The sequence below is a fragment of the Corythoichthys intestinalis genome, chromosome 9 (assembly GCF_030265065.1).
Source record: "Corythoichthys intestinalis isolate RoL2023-P3 chromosome 9, ASM3026506v1, whole genome shotgun sequence".
Lineage (NCBI taxonomy): Eukaryota > Metazoa > Chordata > Actinopteri > Syngnathiformes > Syngnathidae > Corythoichthys > Corythoichthys intestinalis.
Genome location: NC_080403.1, coordinates 10,906,888 through 10,926,373, shown reverse-complemented (window position 1 = coordinate 10,926,373; position 19,486 = coordinate 10,906,888). Strand labels below are relative to the sequence as shown.

The window sequence follows — 19,486 nt, the reverse complement described above, 5'->3', positions numbered from 1 at the left end:
CTTGAATAACTGTTTGGGATTGGCCTGAATGATATTGGAAAATTATTAACATTGCGATATACACTCACCGGCCACTTTATTAGGTATACTATGCTAGTAATGGGTTGGACCCCCTTTTGCCTTCAGAACTGCCTCAATTCTTCGTGGCATAGATTCAACAAGGTGCTGGAAGCATTCCTCAGAGAGTTTGGTCCATATTGACATGATGGCATCACACAGTTGGTGCAGATTTGTCGGCTGCACATCCATGATGCGAATCTCCCGTTTCACCACATCCCAAAGATGCTCTATTGGATTGAGATCTGGTGACTGTGGAGGCCATTTGAGTACAGTGAACTCATTGTGATGTTCAAGAAACCAGTCTGAGATGATTCCAGCTTTATGACATGGCGCATTATCCTGCTGAAAGTAGCCATCAGAAGTTGGGTACATTGTGGTCATAAAGGGATGGACATGGTCAGCAACAATACTCAGGTAGGGCTGTGGCATTCCAACGATGCTCAATTGGTACCAAGGGGCCCAAAGAGTGCCAAGAAAATATTCCCCACACCATTACACCACCACCACCAACCTGAACCGTTGATACAAGGCAGGATGGATCCATGCTTTCATGTTGTTGACGCCAAATTCTGACCCTACCATCCGAATGTCGCAGCAGAAATCAAGACTCATCAGACCAGGCAACATTTTTCCCAATCTTCTATTGTCCAATTTCGATGAGCTTGTGCAAATTGTAGCCTCAGTTTCCTGTTCTTAGCTGAAAGGAGTGGCACCCGGCGTGGTCTTCTGCTGCTGTAGCCCATCTGCCTCAAAGTTCGATGTACTGTGCATTCAGAGATGCTCTTCTGCCTACCTTGGTTGTCCCGGGTGGTTATTTGAGTCACTGTTGCGTTTCTATCAGCTCGAACCAGTCTGGCCATTCTCCTCTGACCTCTGGCATCAACAAGGCATTTCCGCCCACAGAACTGCCGCTCTCTGGATATTTTTTCTTTTTCGGACCGTTCTCAGACCAGCCCTTCTGACACCAACAACCATGCCACGTTCAAAGTCACTCAAATCACCTTTCTTCCCCATACTGATGCTCGGTTTGAACTGCAGGAGATTGTCTTAAACCATGTCTACATGCCTAAATGCACTGAGTTGCCGCCATGTGATTGGCTGATTACAAATTAAGTGTTAACGAGCAGTTGGACAGGTATACCTAATAAAGTGGCCGGTGAGTGTATATTGCCAAGGCTCCACACTTACTTTTTGCATTGGTGGCACTGGTGCGCCTAACTTTTTTCTTAAGATGCACCAGCTCAAAATTTAGGCGCACACACATTTTTCAGTGCAGCACCTTTAACGCCATACTTTTAATCACGCTCCATAACATTCATATCCCTTAAATACCTGCAACATGAAGCAATTATCAGAGAATCCCAAAATGTGAGAAATAAGGTCCTAATGAAACCTTTTTTTCATATTTGTAAAAAGAAATGTCAAAATGAATATGTGTAATAAGCGCTCTAATATCTATAACCCTAGCTAAATCCTGTTTTTTTTTCCTCATGGAACCTGCAGATGCATGTGTTGACTTGCATCCATCATTTTTTTTTTTTTTTTCAAAAAGAAATGTCAAAATTCTGAACTACTCTCGAAATCATTAAATTTTAGGTGTATCAAATGTGATACATTTGGCAATAAAGGGATATAATTCATTCATCTCCCTCACGAGGATGCTGGAGCCTATCAAAGCTAAGTCCACGCAGAAGGCGCCCTGAACTGGTTGGCAGCCAGTGGCAGGGAACTTATATTCACACAACCATTCCCGCACACACTCACCCCTACGGACAATTTGGAGTGTTCAATCAGCAGGAACCCCGAGAAAGCCCACTCTGGCACTGGAAGAACATGCAAACTCCACACTGGAAGACTAGAGATTGAACCCATGATCCCAGAACTGTGAGGTGGACGCGCTAACCAGTTTGCCACCGTGCAGCCATCATAATATGAATTATTTTTAAACAAGAAAAACTTGGAAAAATATTTATCTTTATCAAATGCTTCATTGAGTGAGTCCAATCAGCCTCTCACACCTTCCTCCTGCTAAGCAGTGTGACCAAACCTTTTCCGCCACTGCAGTGGGCATGGTACTTAAAGTTAACGATGATTGACGGGTTTGTAGCTAAAGCTGTCCTGACAAGTCGACATAGTCGACGTATATCGAGGATGTAAATGCGTCGCCGAGCACACCATCCCGTTGACGGTTAAGAAAGAGTTAAAAAACATATATGGAACGTGGAAAGTTGACAGCGGTGAACGCTCGGAATTCAAGCGGGGAGTGCGGCACAAAGCCAAAAAAGCGCACCAGACTGACCAAAGCATGGACTAATTTCAACGAAACAAAGGAGGGTACACTGTTGTGCGCAGTCTCTTCAATGCCAAGCTTGCATACCACGGCAGCACGTCGGCCATGAATTAACACCTGAAGCGCCATCGCCCAGTTATAATTTTGGAAGACAACAAGAGACAACAAGCTGGCGGATTGTAAGTCCATATGATGACATCTTGTGTTATAGAATCGATTTTACAAATAAGGAAATCCTTATTATTTTGCTTCATCTACATTAAATCATAATCAATAGAAGAATTTATACAAGTACTAATGCTTCGTCGTAGCTCCCAGCTTAGGTTCATGTACTGTATGTATGTAAAGTGCGTAGCGGCTCACAGCTACATTGTCCCTACGTAGCAATGCAACTTTTGTTTCTCGTAGCAATATTACGACTTTAATCTCGTTCTTTAAAAAAAATACATACCGTAATTTTCGCACTATAAGGCGCACCTGACTATAAGCCGCCACCCACCAAATTTGACACGAAAACGGCATTTGTTGATAAATAAGCCGCACTGGACTATAAGTCGCACCTGTCCTCACTTTATCATGGGATATTTACACCAAAAGACATAAAGCCGTAACACTATTTGACAGCGCCATAAGACTGTCAAAAGAATGAATCAACCACCATGAAGCTTTAAACCAATTGGCTGCAAAGCGTCATTGGTTCAAGAAGCTTCATTTGGCCATCATTGCTCCACTGGGGGAGACAATCAACCTCTGCTGCCACCTGCTATCAACATTATTGTCATCCAACATGCCTCTTAGCGTGCACTGCAGCACTACAGATGTAAATCACAATCAAAATACATGTTCTGTGCTAATTATTTCTTCGGTTACTGTTCTAGTTGTTTCATTAATTGCTAGATATGGAATTTGGTAACACTTTATTTACCAGTGACGCCATAAGACTGTCATAAGACCATCATAATTATGACATGATATTGCCATGAGCAATGATGAATGCTTATGACAGACATCATTTTGTGTCATCCAGCAAATTATTTCACTTTTAAATGGATGTAAAAGATCTGAGCAGGACATAAATGGAGTTAGTGACATAATTTGCCAGATGACACTTAATGACATCTAAATTAATGCCTATCATAATGTCATGTCATAATCATGATAGTCTTACGACAATCGTATGATACCGCTGTCAAATAATGTGTTACCTATTAGCCAAATAAATCAACATATAAGCCGCACTAGACTATAAGCCGCAGGATTCAAAATGAGGGAAAAAAGTAGCAGCTTATAGTCCAAAAATTACGGCATATACATTATATATTTATTTGGCCCTAATACTCCGTCATAGTGTATCAACGTGCATCATTAAGTTTTTTCACGTACTTCACTCCAGTGATAACGTGACATTTATTTATCTGCTCTGCTGGTGCTCATACTAATGCAACAAAAACACATCAAAAACAGAGAAAATTGTTTTGAATCCTGTTGGAAATGTGAAGTCACAGTGTTCTGAATCAGTTTACATTTCATTCATTTGCACAATTCAGTTAATGTCATCAGCAGTTTACCTCGTTGTTTATTTGTGATGTAATATTGTTATTTATGTGTTTATTTGTACTTTAATAAAGAATTAAAGTGTCCCAAAATGTTTTTGTGAATTAATAATCGTCAAAAAATTTAATTGCAAGATTAATTAAAAAAAAAAAGTTCATAAAGAAATTATTAAACTAGTCGACTAATCGTTATACAAGTATAACACCATTTACCAATTAAAAAGTCTGCAGACTAATCGGGGGAAAAATCATCATTTGGGACAGCCCTATTTGTAGCTTTGATACGGCAATGGACGACTTGCTAGCTCTACGATCAAAGACAACTCATTCATTGCATAAGTGAGAGGCTGCTCTCGGCAGCGCGAGCGTCAAAGCCTGGGTGAAATTGTGGCGCTGTACGAGCATGAAGAAGAAAAAGGAGTTTACGTGTTCAAAAAAAAAAAACAAATCTAAATATCGCACGCGATTACGATTTCCAAACGGTGTATCATTCAGGCCTTGTTCAAAGACCGCTGACACAATTGGATATTGCAAATTCAGGCGGCAAAATGTTATCCATTAACTACATGTCAATATTTACAATTATTAAACCAATGTTGTCTTTCTTAAACTGGTAAAAAGTCAACAACGTGCGCTGTGTGGTTGCACCTAATGCAACTCAACTCATATATAAATTCTTTGGACTGAATGGATTGGGCTCTGCCTAAAAAATGCCACTGCATGTCTTTCCCAATCTCATTCCTTTTGGACCAAGAGATGTGTTTTCATGCTTTGTTTAAATGTCATCAACTTGTTGTCATGCGTTTTTACATCTTGTTCCCTTGGAACGGCAAGTGACAAAAGTTGAAGCCTATGCCGAGGTCAAAATTCTCATGTATCAAGTTTGACATAGCAGAGCTTGCAGGAAATGAGCGGTTGACATGATAAATGCACCCCTGGCCGTCCCTCATTTTCTCACAGCTAAAAGCAGCTTGAGTTGTAACTCTAAACTGCCTCCGTGTTCTCTTTTGAGTGTACGGGACTCAGTGACACCGAGCACACGTGCCGTAATGAAAACAAGTCTAACCTTGCTCTCCACCAGCGAGAGGAGAACTCGCTCCAGGGCGGAGGAGGAGTGAGGCAGAGTGGTCTGCAGGTGGCCCACCACGACCCCGACAGCGACCCGCGACAGCTCGTAACTCAAGCCCGTGTTCTTCCGCACCATCTCGATCAGTTCGGCCCCGATGGTCGGAGGAACCGGCTCTGAGGGAGCGGGGCTCCCGGGGGGGCTTTCGGCAACAGACGGCGGGGCCACTGGCCATTCGCTCTCTACCTGTTCCTCTTCGGCAGCGGGGTGCTCGGTGGACTGCGGGGGCTGTGGAGCGGGGCTCTTCTTGGCCGGGGCCGACTGAGCCGGGGAGTCTGCAGGAGGTGCGGCCGGCTTGACGCGGGACGGGACTGGGGGAGGCGGGGTGCTTGAAACACTTGGCAGGCTGACGTCAGAGGACGCCGCAGACTCCAAAGAAGTGCTGCTGATTGTGAGGGACGGGACGGGGGACGGAGGCAGAGAAGACAGTCTAGAGGGGATGTCTGGCTCTGCAGAAATAAAGAAAGGTGGTATTACATTGACTGAGCCACCACAGAATGAAGCGTTTTTCAGGAGAGCCTTGCATGATGGTTCAAACGAATTCAAATACCGACCTGGACGCCGGCTATTGCGTTGTTTCTCAGGTGGGGGCGGCGTGATCGGAGCCGCGCGTCGAGGCTGCGGGGGCACCTGTGTGGAGGGATGCAAGCAGAACACGAAGGCATGTCAGTTTAAATTTTAGAGTGAATTCAACCGTACATTTGAACAAACACCAATGAAATACACGCACATAAACTACATCAAAGACCACATGAAAAAAAAACAGCTTTTTTTTTTCCCCCACTTTTTGCCCACCAGCTTTAAACTAAAGTTGTTCTTCTTCCACTTTTTTCACATGATTTCTATACACATTTGCAAAGTAGTGGTCAGTGGTGGTTTTGTACCGACCACAGTCACACCATGCAGATAGAAAAAATTTACAAATTTGATTTTTTTTTTATTTTTAACTCCCATGAAGAGGAAACACTGCTGCCAATATCCTTAACTTTAAGCCAAGCTTGTGATTGCTTTGCGTCACTTGATCGTCTCGCTTCTACTACCGTAATTTTGGGAATATAAGCTGCACCTGACTATAAGCCCTAGCTGTCCTCACTGTATTATGGGATATTTAAACCAAAAGATATTAACTGGTAACACTTTATTTGACAGCCACATCATAAAAATGTCATGAGACCAATTGAACCACCATGAATCTTTTTGAACAAATTGGCTGCAAAGCTTCACTGCTTCAAGAGGCTTCATTTGCCCATCACCGCTCCCTTGGGGGAGACAGTCAACCTCTGCTGCCACCTGCTGTCAACACTGCTGTCGTCCAACATGCCTCCTAGTATGCATTGCAGAACCCCAGATGTAAATAACATTCAAAATTCATGTTCTTTCCTAATTATTTCTTCAGTTACTGTTCCAGTTGTTTCATTAATTGTTAGTTTGGTATTTGTTAACACTTTATTTGACAGTGGCACCATAAGACTGTCTTAAGACTATCATAATTATGACATGACATTGCCATGAGCATTAATAAAACTTATGACGTAAGATATAATTTTTTGTCATCTGGCAAATTATCTTACTTTTGAATGGATGTAAAAGATCTGAGCTGGACATAAATGGAGTTAGTGACATAATTTGCCAGATGACACTTAATGACATCTGTCATATGCATTCATCAATGCCCATGGTAGTGTCATGTCATAATTATGACTGTCTTATGGCAGTCTTATGAAGCCGCTGTAAAATAAAGTGTTACCTATAACCCAATAAATCAACAATAAGCCGCACTGGACTGTAAGCCGACGGATTTAAAATGAGGGGAAAAAAGTAGCGGCTTATAGTCCGAAAATTACGGTACATCAAATCAACTAGGACTAGGGTCACTGACGTCATGCATGTGAACAACGAACTAAATGAAATGTACGGTAAAACTCACCGAAATTTTGGCACCACATTTTGGTATTGAACACTGCATGCCAACACAAGTATTATTCTTCTTCTTTGGTTTTATGGCGGTTGGAAAAAATATCTCAAAGAGTACATATAGCATTGGCGTGTTGTTTGTCAGTACTCGCATATACCAGTGTCAGCATTTTAGTGCGTTTAGTGTGTTATAAGGCTACCCATATTTGTATTAAGGCAGAAAAAAATGGTAAAATAAGGCAAAACGGAGACATTAGTTTGACCTGATAGAAGCCTGGCTCTCCATGCATGCTGTCCATACTTCCTGATAGAGGGACGCCTCCCTGTCGTGTGTGGTCTCGGTTAAGGCCATTGGGCAAAGTAGGAGTTTGGCTGAGAGATATTTCACTGTTGGAAGACGGGAGGCCTTGCGAGTTTCCTGAAATGCTTCGTCGTGCGAGCGTCTCCTTTCTGTGATGGATCAACTTTCTAGAACAGAAGAATCCACTCTTTAGAAGGTGTGTATGCAATTTTGGAAATGTTGATGGTGCTGTATACCACAACAAAAGCTATTTCAATTACTGGTGCACGATAATTATTGGTCCGATAATTATCGGTCCAATAATAGGAATTATGACGTCATCCCGATAAATCCAATAACATTTATAATAGGACCGATAATATGTCCTGTTCCGGCTTAGCAGTTTACACAATAGTATGGGAAATCAGTTGACCATTTGTGGGGCATTGCTCCCACCTGCTGGTCAGAATATTTCAATGCACCTATTTTTGTTACAGTAGTTTGGTTCAATCACTTACACACTGAGGTGTCTAGCGGTAACATTGACAGTCGTGAATGCTTTCTGTTACGTTTCCGCCTTGGAAATATATGTAAGTATTTTATGTTTACTATTACATATGGATGTGCAAAATATGTTTACTTCTGTGGTGAAGGGTCATATGTACAGAACTTCATAAGTTGTGTTATAAAAGCCAGCCAATGCTTTAGTAGCTCAAGCTAGTGTGCTATGCTATACATATATTAGTTATGTATATAAGTGTATTGTGCAGTTTGTTGTATATTGAGTATTGAATATGTGTATTTTTCTGTTGTACTTTCACAATCTTAAGACGAGTGTCTTCCTATAAAAGCAAGACAAGACCAAGCCTTGTGGTTTATGGAAGTGCATTCATTCTTAGCTGGCTGTCGGGCAGTGCAGAAGTGAAACGCAGTGTTTTGTTCATGTCATTATGAAAAATCTGATGAGACCAAAGGCAAATCTATGTTGAATCCACTATTTTTTTTAAACCTCCAGGTGTTCAAAAACTCAGGTTATACATTTAAAAAATATATATTTATTATCGGTTATCGATATCGGTATCGGCTTTGAGGAGCAGGAAGTTATCGATATCGGTTTCAATAAATGGATATCGTGGACCCCTAATTTCAATACAGCATTGTATCATTACTTTTTCTTTCCAAAGACATACCGTATTTTCCACAAAGGTGCATCGGAGTATAAAGCGAACCTCTCAGTATGAACTATGTACAGTATAGGGCAAACTGCAGTATAAGGCACAGTAGTAGTAGTGGTCGGGGTTGCGTTATGCGTCCACTAGATCGATCTGCGCTTAAGGGAATGTCATGCCAATATTAACCAATATTGATCCACATTGATTGATTCGTATCGGATTATAAGACGCATTGTCAGCTTTTGAGAAAATTCAAATGTTTGAGCTGGGCCTTGTGGTCACAGGTTGAAATATACTAATAGGTCCATGCCAGGTTTTTGTGAGAAAAAAAAAATCTTCTATCACTGAAAACGATCTATTTCAAATCACAGCAAGGCATATTTAAGTATAATATATTAATGACAAATCAAACCATTAAAGAAGCCAGGTATTTTTTTTGATCAACTCAAATAGCTTGAGGAAGTGAATCTTGGGTATTTCCAACACTAATTATCTTGTAAACTTGTCAAAAACCATTGAATATTATTTAACTAATATATTTTGAAATGTGGCAAGGGAACTGTAATAGATAGATACCAGTTACTGCTGAAGGGAAAACAAGGTTTAGTACAATATACACTACTGTTCAAAAGTTTGGGGTTTAAGAGACCCCAAACTTTTGAACCGTAGTGTACATAATGAAAAATCCCATATGATACACTACGGTTCAAAACTTTGAGGTCTAAGCGACCCCAAACTTTTGAACCGTAGTGTACATGGCCTTCATGTAAAAAATTGTTGCTCAAATATTCGAAAAATGAACATCACCAATTTCTTAAAACTACGATAACGTAGAAAAATAATTTTTAAACATGACACAGATCGCATTGTTTTCTTTTTCTTTTTTTTTCAGCCCTCTGGTAGTGTTTTTAAGATCTTAGTAATAAAATTAGCTCCATCTACTAGTGTAACTTAATAAATGATGAAAAGAGTTCATGGTAGCCCTGCAACAACCCCTCTATCATAACGCCAGTTGAAAAACACTGTGGTGTTAGTGGATGAAAAAGTTTAGAAATGATTGATCTTGGTCTCATTTTTTAATACGACATAAACTTGAAATGGTATGAATGATCAATTGGACAGTGATTTTATCTTATCATACACATATTTGTTTACTGCAGTAGGTAGAGTAGCCAAAACTTTGACTCAAGTATGAATAGTGTTAATTCTAAATAATATTACTCAAGTAAAAGTAGTCATCCAAAAATGTACTCTAGTACAAGTAAAAAAGTATTAGTTGAAAAGAATACTCAAGTAATGAGTAACCTTGTGAGTAACTGCTAACAATGTCTTGATTTTTAAAAAATAATTGTATATTTTTTCTCAGCACAACTTCATCTATATGAACTGTTATTATTATACTTTACTATAACCTATAACTACAACCCATTACATGACTGTATTAGGCCAAAAAGATGACACAGAAATCATCCAGTTCGGACCAGCACACATGAAACATCACACGTTTAAAGAGCATGAGTGCCCTCTACCAGAGAAAAACATTGTTTACCTCTGATTGGCATAATGGAGTAATCTGGATATTATAACGACATCTCATTGGCGAGACAACCACTGTCGGCATATGTTTGTAAAATAATCTCAATATGTCCAATAAACAGAAAAACATAACGTGTGGTAACATAACATAATGACTCTTGTGTAGCCCAAAGTAGGGGAGTAAGAGTAGAGTTTCTTCTTCTCAAATCTACTCAAATAAAAGTCAAAAGTACTTTCTTAAAAAGTTACTCAAGTAAATGTATCAGAGTAGATGTAACGCGTTACTATCCACCCCTGTTTATTTACTTTTTTACATCTTGATTTCTTTTGTCCTTGTTTGTGACAATTTAAAAATAGCTCTCTTAAATTACTTTTGAAATATTAGCAAATAGTTAGCCTTGTCCCAAAAGCAACAAGTTTCCTGGGTATATTTTTTGTGCAAATTGGAATTCAAGGACGTACACTAGTTTTATGTGTTCGTGAAATCATGACATCAGTTCAAAGCATATATGCAATTACTGGACAAACTTTCATAAGGATTGCTGTGATATAACGTGACATATCCCCAGATCTTTGCTTGACATTTTGGCATCTCGGCATTTCCCATTTCCAAGCAAGAACACACTACTGAATGAAATAACTCATTGAACATTTCTGCTCACTGGAGGACATCCCGCTGTTCCAGATTATATTTGCCAGCATTCTTCAAGGCAACATTGTGGATGCCTTCAATGGCTCGGTCAATGGACTGCAACACTTCATCCTGCTCTGGAGCCTGGCGGACAGAAAAAAGAAAAACATTAAAAGGCAACAGAAAATGAGGAGCTGTAGGAATTAAATATTTACTCATGCTTGCATGAAACTTTAAACACAACAGATCAAAATTCTAGCCTATGGCTGTGTACTGTACTGTTTGAGCTCAAGACAGGAGAAACTGGGTCAGTTATCTAACAAAAAAGCTGCCTTTCAGCCACTGTCACACATGCTCAGCAAGACTCCAAATTGGAGCTCATTGACACTCCACAGAAAATGTGGAAGCAGCATTCATTCCTGAGTGGCGCAGGTCACATGCCAGGACTAGTTCACTCATGAGTCCATCCCTGGAAGAACACATGTGGGAGGGCCCGAGTTCATAGAAAACATGCCATTTACGAGGAGGATGGTCTGCTGAGATGTACAGATGGAGGGATAAAGAAAAAAAGAAAGCTCATTCATCCATTTTTTATGGTAATTTACTCATTGAATGTCGTGGAGCCTCTCCAAGCTGACCTTTTGGGTCATTTAGTCAAATTTTAATTGTGATCATGATTTCTGCAGCCACAATTACATTATCTTAAGCTTTGGTGAATATTTAATTTAAAAATGTACGTTCTACTGCACATCTTCATAATGTCAGCCAACCACCAAGGGGTGAAAGATTTATTAAGTTGCCTGGATAACAAGCGAGAGCCACCTTCAGAATGATTACGAGATGGGAAAAAATGTTCCTCCACTGCAAAAATTGAGAGTTTAGGAACTGTGGGGAGTTACTGCCATGAATCAACAGTCATTATATGGATGTTTCAGATTCAGGGAGACGTGAGCATAAAGTAGATCAGTGTTTTTTGAACCGGTGTGCCACGGCACACTAGTGTGTCGTGAGAGCTCGTCAGGTGTGCCGCGAGAAGTTATCCAATGTGGCATTTTTTTGTTTTTGTTTTTTTACGTCGTCGGGTGGAGTTTGTAACAGTCATCTCCTTGAATGGTGTTCCTGCCGACATCCACCACGTGGTGGCACTGCTTTATTTACATTGAACATGTTCTTCTTCTGTTGCTGCTTACTTTTATGTTGGAGTTCTGCGAACGCGTGTGTGCGAACCGCTGAGCTCCCGAGTGACGAGTGGTCAAGGTGGATTTATTATTATATTTTTGTGAATAAATGTGCATAAGTGGAAGCTTCTCCCCTTTTTGTTCCTTTTATGCACGCATCCTACTTACCACGCGTTACAAGTTGCAGTAGGAAAGGACGAGTAGGTAGAAGCTTGCGGTCGTGTGCAAATGCGCAATATATTGCTCGTGTCGCGTTCTAGAACTGCTCAGATTTTTAGCCACCAGCTACCTTGCTGTCCGCGAAAATGTGGACCCCAGCACGTCTACTGTACATCATTTGATTAGAGTCGTCAAGTGTCAATATACTGTACATGGAAGTGTCCTTTCCATTTCATCCATATTTGAGACCGTCAATCCTCCCCCTGTGTTTTATTCCAACACATTGTTGATGACAGCAAGGTAGCTGATGGCTAAAAATCCGAGCAGTTCTTGAACGTGACGCGAGCAGTTGCATTTGCTCTCGTTTCAAACCAAGTCGATTGACTATTTTGTTTGCTTCCAAGAAAACACAGAGAGGAAAAACTTACTCAATATATATATTGAGATATGAAATATATTGTACAGAAAGTAATTTTGGAACATTTTTGATTTGTGGTTTGCCGCGAGATTTTTTCCAATGTAAAAACGTGCCGCGACACAGAAAAGGTTGAAAAACACTGAACTAGATATTAGCATAATTATTCAGTGTGCACTGAATGTTCCATTTTTCGTTACCTGTAAATAAACGTTTAATCTAAAAAGACAGTCAATTAGTATTAAAGTTTCCTTTTGTACTGAGAACTGCTTACATATTATTTTCTAAGAAGTATCATTCATAGACTCCACCATCAGTTGACAAGACAGCTCCCACAGACATTGCGCCACGCCTTCCCGTAGGGGGCTGACCCAGGCAAAACGTTGAGTAGGCTTTCACTGTGATTAACTCAAACACACGCTGCGTTCTAATGCCGGATTTAGGTGGAAACAGGATGAAGGTTATACTGCATACAAGCAGGCAGGAGTGTCTCAAGAGTGAGCCAAGGATTCAAGGTAATTATTATATTAAATAGCACCACTTTGAAACGTGACAAAAATCAATGGATAAAATTTGTGTAACTTTGCCTTGACATATTTACGTAAAATGAATGATAACTTCCCGTTTTTGCTTTTAACCAAGAATCTAGACTGTTTTACGTTCATATCTATAGAAACTCTGAGATTTATGCGCTTATTTACAAGAATTTTGAACTTAAAAAGCGCTTGTTTCGTGACGGGCGCCATGTTGGATTACACAATAGCGTAACTTTTGCTTGAAACGTTACATATAATGAACGATAACTGCCCGTTTTTTGCTTTTAACCAAGAATCTAAACTGTTTTACGTTCATATCTATAGAAATTCCGAGATTCAAGCATTTATTTACAAGAATTTTCAACTTAAAAAGCTCTTTGTTTTGTGACGGCCGCCATGTTGGATTTTGTAAAAAAAAAAAAAAAATCAAGTTGCTATTTCTGGCAAAAACATATATGTTAAATATTGCTATTGATCCTTAAAATATAGATGATTATCTTTGCATTTGGTGATTTTTGTGCATCTAGCGTAAAATCTGAGAATTTTATAGCCATTTTAAGTTGTTATACTTATATAGAAAATAATTAATCAGCATTTTATTGTGGAATGACTTTGAATTTTTTTATGTCACTGCTCATGGAGACTCATATAGACCCTACCCACCGACGTCACAAAATCACGTGCTCGCTGTATTGTTCCGCCCCCTTGTCCGTCATTTTGTGTCTGTATTATCAATGGTCTCAATTGATCAAGCAATTTATAATGCATTTCATGGAAAACCCGGTGCTTTCCGATGCCGTAAACTCACTTGATGCGTTGCATAAAAGGCGTTATGTGGAAAAGCTTCAGTTTATCCATTCGCCAGATCCATATTTGATGCCTAAATCGATGTTTTTCGACCCGCTGTCTCCACCGTATTTGCCTGACATCTGCTAGCTACCCTGATATGTACAACTATCTTGTCCACACAAAATCAGCCTATTCTCACGAAAGTTTGAAAAACTTTAAGAGCTTGGAGGCTTATAAATACTTCGTTGCTGGTTGGGTGAAACAGGTCCTCGTCCACGAAAATTCGGCAGGAATCTATCTTGTGCTTGGAAGGGTGAGTTACGAAATTTTCAATTCAAAATCTTTTGTTCTTGCTAACATCCACTGTCAAGTCTAATGTATTTCATGTCATTTGTCAATGGAGCTAGGGCTTTTAATGTTTATAAGGTTTAGCGATAGCACTCTCACTACATACATACGTGTATGTTGTCGGCGATTAGCCTAGCAATGATCTTAATTGTGGTTGTCAGCCCAAAACCCTCTAAATATATATTAAATGCATCTTACCAGATATAAAATGACTACTACATAATCTGTGGTAATCGTTTGGAGCCCAGTTTTCTCGTCGAATTGCAGCAGCCCATCTTGCTCTCTTCTCCGGGTCTCTCGGAATCCGGTAGAACTTCAAGTCTCTCAGTCTATCTTCTCTGTCATTGCAACCGACCGCCACACACGCCTTCACCATTTTGATTATTAATGTTAACGAGCAGAAAAACACGCCGTAAATAGGAGGAATGTACGTAGCCGTAACAGGTAAACACGATGTGTTGACGGACAATTGGACGGCACCAGTCAGGAGGCCGGAGTTGTGACGTCGCGTGGGTAGGGTCTATATGCCTAAGGGAGGTGCTTGTTTTGGTTTTAGGTCGCTAGTGGCTTTGGTTTTGAAAATATTAGAATTTTAAGTTTTTTTAAAACAGGCCCCTAAATACGCCCCGTGTCCCGTCAACTGATAGTGAAGCGCCTATGTACCATTACATAAATACTGATAAATGATATTCGTGATTGTATAAGGGACAAAGAATATTCGTGGTTATCTTTTGAGCCATAATCATGCAGCCCCAGTGGTACGTGGCCCCACTTTATTGGCAAGACAAATTATCACTGTATGAAATGGGGATAGTGTGACTAATATTACAGAGGATTACATGTTTTCCTTTAATAATTCCTGTGTTTAAGTGAAGTAAGTTAATGTTAAAATTGTGCATAATTGTACAGTGCCATAAAATATTAAATATATATTTATAAGCAAGTCCGTTGACGGGGGGGGGGGTGGGGGGGGGGTAACCAGGATGTTGTCCCGGGCCTAAGGACCATAGGGCCCCTGAATGACCCTTAATTGTTTTATTCTACATTCAGATATTTATTTATTTATTTAAATCATTGTCTGATTAAATATTATGTTCTACTCCAGGGGTCCCCATCTGCCGGGCCGCGGACCGGTAGCGGTCCGTGGCGCATTTGCTACCGGGCCGCACAGAAATAATAATTTATTAATGACCACATTCTGGCCGAATTAACCCTGTGCCCCTGCTTAACACACCAATATCCCTGTCCACTCCAGATATAATACTACAGGATAGATTAGAATGCCGTCAAAAAAATCTATTGATTGGACTGCTTGCAGTACATCTTGTTTGTGTATATAATATATCTATGTGCGCTTGTCCTCGATAATAACGTATTACTAGGCCGCGGGCGCAGCACAATTGTTCCCGGAAATAATTAGCCCCCACACGGGCGAAGATGAATGGAAAACATACGTCTTTGGAGATATTTTTTACTACAAAAAGGGCACCTGACGAGTCAGAAGATGAGCATACAACCTCGAAGACCCACAAACTGCGAAGGAGTGGATTGGTGACCCATTTGTGAATAAACTCAGTGATTCGAGCATGTCTGTGCAACAGGAGGATCAGCTTGTAGAGATCGCAAATGACGACAACCTTAAACGTACATTTGAGACAAAAATTACCCCGAGGTTCTGGATAAAAGTCATTCCAGAATATCCTGACATCGCTACGAGAGCATTGAAAACCTTGCTACAATTTCCAACATCGTATCTTTGTGAAGCGGGCTTCTTTCTTAATGCTTAACGACAAGGCGAAGTCGTTAACGGTGAGACAGCGGTGTGCAGTTGTTGTGTGCAGCTAACATGGCAGGATGTATCTGAGGAGAACTTTTCTACATGTCCTTCCATGATCAAACGCAAGTTAATATTCCTTTCCTTAAAGTTTGTAGTGTTTGCTTTGGAATCGCTGCATTTGCGGCCATGTTTAACGTTACGCCCATGCGCAGAACCGCATCATTGCAATTTTTGATGGGTTGCAAAATTTGTCAGAACACCGGTCCGTGAAAAAAAGACCCAAGTAACACCGGTCCGTGGTGCAAAAAAGGTTGGGGACCCCTGTTCTACTCGATAGCTACTTAAAAACTTTAACACAATAAATATTTCAAATATATATTTTCTCCTTTTTTTGCACAACAGGCCCCCCCAACCCCATCTGTCTTAGCAGAGAATGGTTTGACCGCGCTTTGCCACACTCAAGGCTACACTACGTACGCCCTGAAGTAGGAAATTAAAATCTGTCATTGTTATAAACTCTAAACATGGTAAGTCGTCATAAAAATCGGGTGCGCAGAAAAGAAAAGGAAAAGAAAAAGAGATGAAGATTGTAGAGGTGAATGAGAAAAAATTAGTTTTTATGAAGGAGGACAAGAAGCCAGAGAATTAGGGCTAGAGTTGGCTGTGGACGGTGATGTCGGTACGTGAACAATAGCCACTAACACACTGAACATTTACATTCGCGATCACCGTGACCAAAGTCCGATTCGAGTCTGTCACCACCCGCTTGTAGCCTTTTGAGCTGCAGTATCACATAACATGCTGCTCGCATTTAGCCGAGAAGCAAGAAAGTGATGGGAAATCAGGGATATATGTTATTCTGTGGGGATAAGGTGCGGGAGGCTGAACAGACTCGGGTCCGGCGGCTGGATTTATCTTGGGTTTTCAACACACTGTGTATTAAAGCAAACGAGCTAGAGCGTGAGCTTGCCCAAAAACTGGATTTCACTGATGTTTAGGGCTGTCCCAAACGACTAATTTCCTCCTGATTAGTCAGCAGACTATTTTTACGATTAGTCGACTAATCTAATAATTTTTTTTTTTTTTTTTTTACTACTACTTTAATAATGAAATTTTTGTTGAAGCTTATTAATTCACAAAAAACATTTTGGAACACCTACATTCTTTATTAATGTATAAATAAATAACATAAATCAATATAATAAATAATAATAATAATAAATCAATAATAAATCACAAACAATGAGGTCAAATGATGCTGGAATTAACTAGTGCAAAAAAATGTAAACGGAAACACTGAGACTTCACCTCTTTAACAGGAGTCAAAACAATTCTCACTCTTTTTGTGGTATGTCATTGTCTATATTGTGTAAATGTTAAAATGAATCGAAATGTCCCAGAGAACCATTTTCAGAATACTTTGTGTGAGTTCAGATGCTTTTTCTGGTGTGCATTCTGCATTTTTGGGGGAGGGGAAAAACTGTTCAACTTTTGTTTGTTTTAACCTGAAAATAGATAAAGTAGAGGGCACACTGAAATATTACCACAACTATTTTGAATGAGAGGCACACATACTCACAGTAACAAAAATTAAATATACAGTATTAATTTTATAGTATACGACTATATGTATATACACAATGATACTTTATAATATAAAGTGACTAACATTAGTGCAGTCATGGATTACAGTAAGCAGGCCAGTGCGGTTTCCATATATATTTTCATTATATTATGTATATACAGGATGTATGTATATATTTTCCCCAAGTGGGAGCTTCCATGATCCTAATAAATGTAATAATAATCAAAAATATATATTTAATTATATATATACCTTAATTATTTTATTAAATAAAAATGCACATTGATACGACGCACATAAAGGTAACTTCCATTTTAAAAAACATCGTTAGAAAGTTGTATGGACTTACAATCCGCTAGCTTGTTGTTTCTTGTTGTCTTCGAAAGTTATACTTGGGTGACGGCGCTTCAAGTGTTCATAGCCGGCGTGCTACCGTGGTATGGGAGCTCAATTTAGCAAAGAGTACACATAGTGGCACCCTCCATATTTCCCTTGATATAATTCCAGACTCTGGCTATTCTGGTCCGCTTTTTTGGCTTTATGCCACTTTCACGTGTCACCAATTCTGCCCTTTTTGGTAATTGGCGGTGTTTTCAACTCCTCGCCATAGTGAGGAATGAACCGCGATTCACTTGGCTCGTTGTCGTCGGTTCGGCCCATGTCCTCCTCAGGAAGGCGGCGGCGTGCAAAAAAACACCGAGAGGTGTCGGATGGCTCTTTATAGATACTTTTAATGTCCAAAACAAAAACGCAGGGGCTACCTGCGCAGTCGCGCACTTTCCAAACTCACCGATCTCACTCCCTCTCTTTCGCGCCCTCTCTCGCTCGCCCACTTTCTTCCTCTTTGCTCAATCTGACAATGCCGGTCACACTGAAATAACAGCGGACCCCTTGGGGGTGTTAGTAACAACCGCTTGCATCGCGAGCGCCCGCCATTCTAAACTTTATCCGCATGTAATTTTTTTTTTAACCCGTCAATACCCGTCGACGGTATGTTTTGCCCGTCGACGCATTTACATCATCGATGACGTCGACTAGTCGCGACAGCTCTACTGATGTTATAAATGACTTTGCTGTCAAAAAAATCTAGGTTCATCATTGATTGAGGGTTTGATAACCCCAGGGAGGTGGAGGGGGCAGGCACAGGATCTTTAGTTATACTGTTCTGTTGCTTAGCAGGCAGGCATAGCACTCTCAGTTGTATTGTATTGTAGCCTACATGGGACAATAGATGGAAATTGTTTGTTTAGATCGTGTCACATCACATTATGGTGTTTTAAATTTAACTGCCCATCTCAGATTAAATAATTTGAAAATTTACACTGTCATTTCTTGCAAAACAAAAGTACTGCGTATGTTGTCGTGACAAGCCGGTGTCAGGGGTGGGGTGGGGTGGGGTGGGGGGGCCTCTCATGGTCTGTTGTCCCCGGGCCCCTGCAAGTCTGTTGACAGCCTTGTTTATAAGGACAGGGCTGGGTGGCGTAAACTAAAAAATTGAATGCCTACAATTAATGCATCTACTTGACATAAAATAGCTTTGAGCAAATAACATATTTGATTTGTTCTGATTCCGATGGGTCACAATTGTGATTTTACTGTATGTAAATATTTGGCTATTGAAATTATCTCGATGCATATCCCAACTATGATCCCGACCCCTCACATGATTGATCCGTGAACATTTGTCCATCATTCACCAGATTTCTCCCGAAGTGATTTGTGCAGGTTACCTTGATCTTTTCGATGTACGACGAGGGGATGTAGCCGGTCTCCCCCGAGCTGCACCGGGAGCCCAGCCACCAGTGTTTGTTGCTTCTCTCGAGGATTAGGAAGCTTTCTCCGGCTGCGAAGTGAAGCGAGTTGGGCTCCGCCGATCGGAAGGCGTACAGAGACCGGTACATGCTGCTCATCAACACTTAGAAGCCACCAAAGGACGCCGACCAGTAAGGAAACCCTTATTTGGGTGATAAAGAGTCCCCGAGAGGAAATAAGTGGCCTTATTAGATTGTTTTGAAAAAGACTACGAAGGAGGCATTGCCCCGGTGGACCACTGTTTTCTATTTACAATGCAGCTCAGCTTCAGATCAGATCACTTGACTTGGCGATGTTACCATTCCGACTCGCTAGGGGCGCGCTT

The 19,486-nt window shown here is 40.5% G+C and overlaps 1 protein-coding gene across 1 annotated transcript in view; it reads right to left on the bottom strand.

Annotated features, from left to right (window-relative positions):
- The window catches only part of LOC130922279 (NCK-interacting protein with SH3 domain-like), a 39,139-nt gene extending 19,673 nt beyond the window's left edge, over positions 1-19,466 (bottom strand). The window contains exons 1-5 of the mRNA XM_057846955.1: positions 19,080-19,466; positions 10,594-10,706; positions 7,207-7,411; positions 5,584-5,659; positions 4,970-5,478 (exon numbers count right to left, since the gene is read on the bottom strand). Coding sequence (XP_057702938.1) covers positions 4,970-5,478; positions 5,584-5,659; positions 7,207-7,411; positions 10,594-10,706; positions 19,080-19,259 — 1,083 coding nt within the window. The 5' untranslated portion in view covers positions 19,260-19,466. The remainder of the gene's footprint in view (positions 1-4,969; positions 5,479-5,583; positions 5,660-7,206; positions 7,412-10,593; positions 10,707-19,079) is intronic.
- Positions 19,467-19,486: the final 20 nt, after the last annotated feature.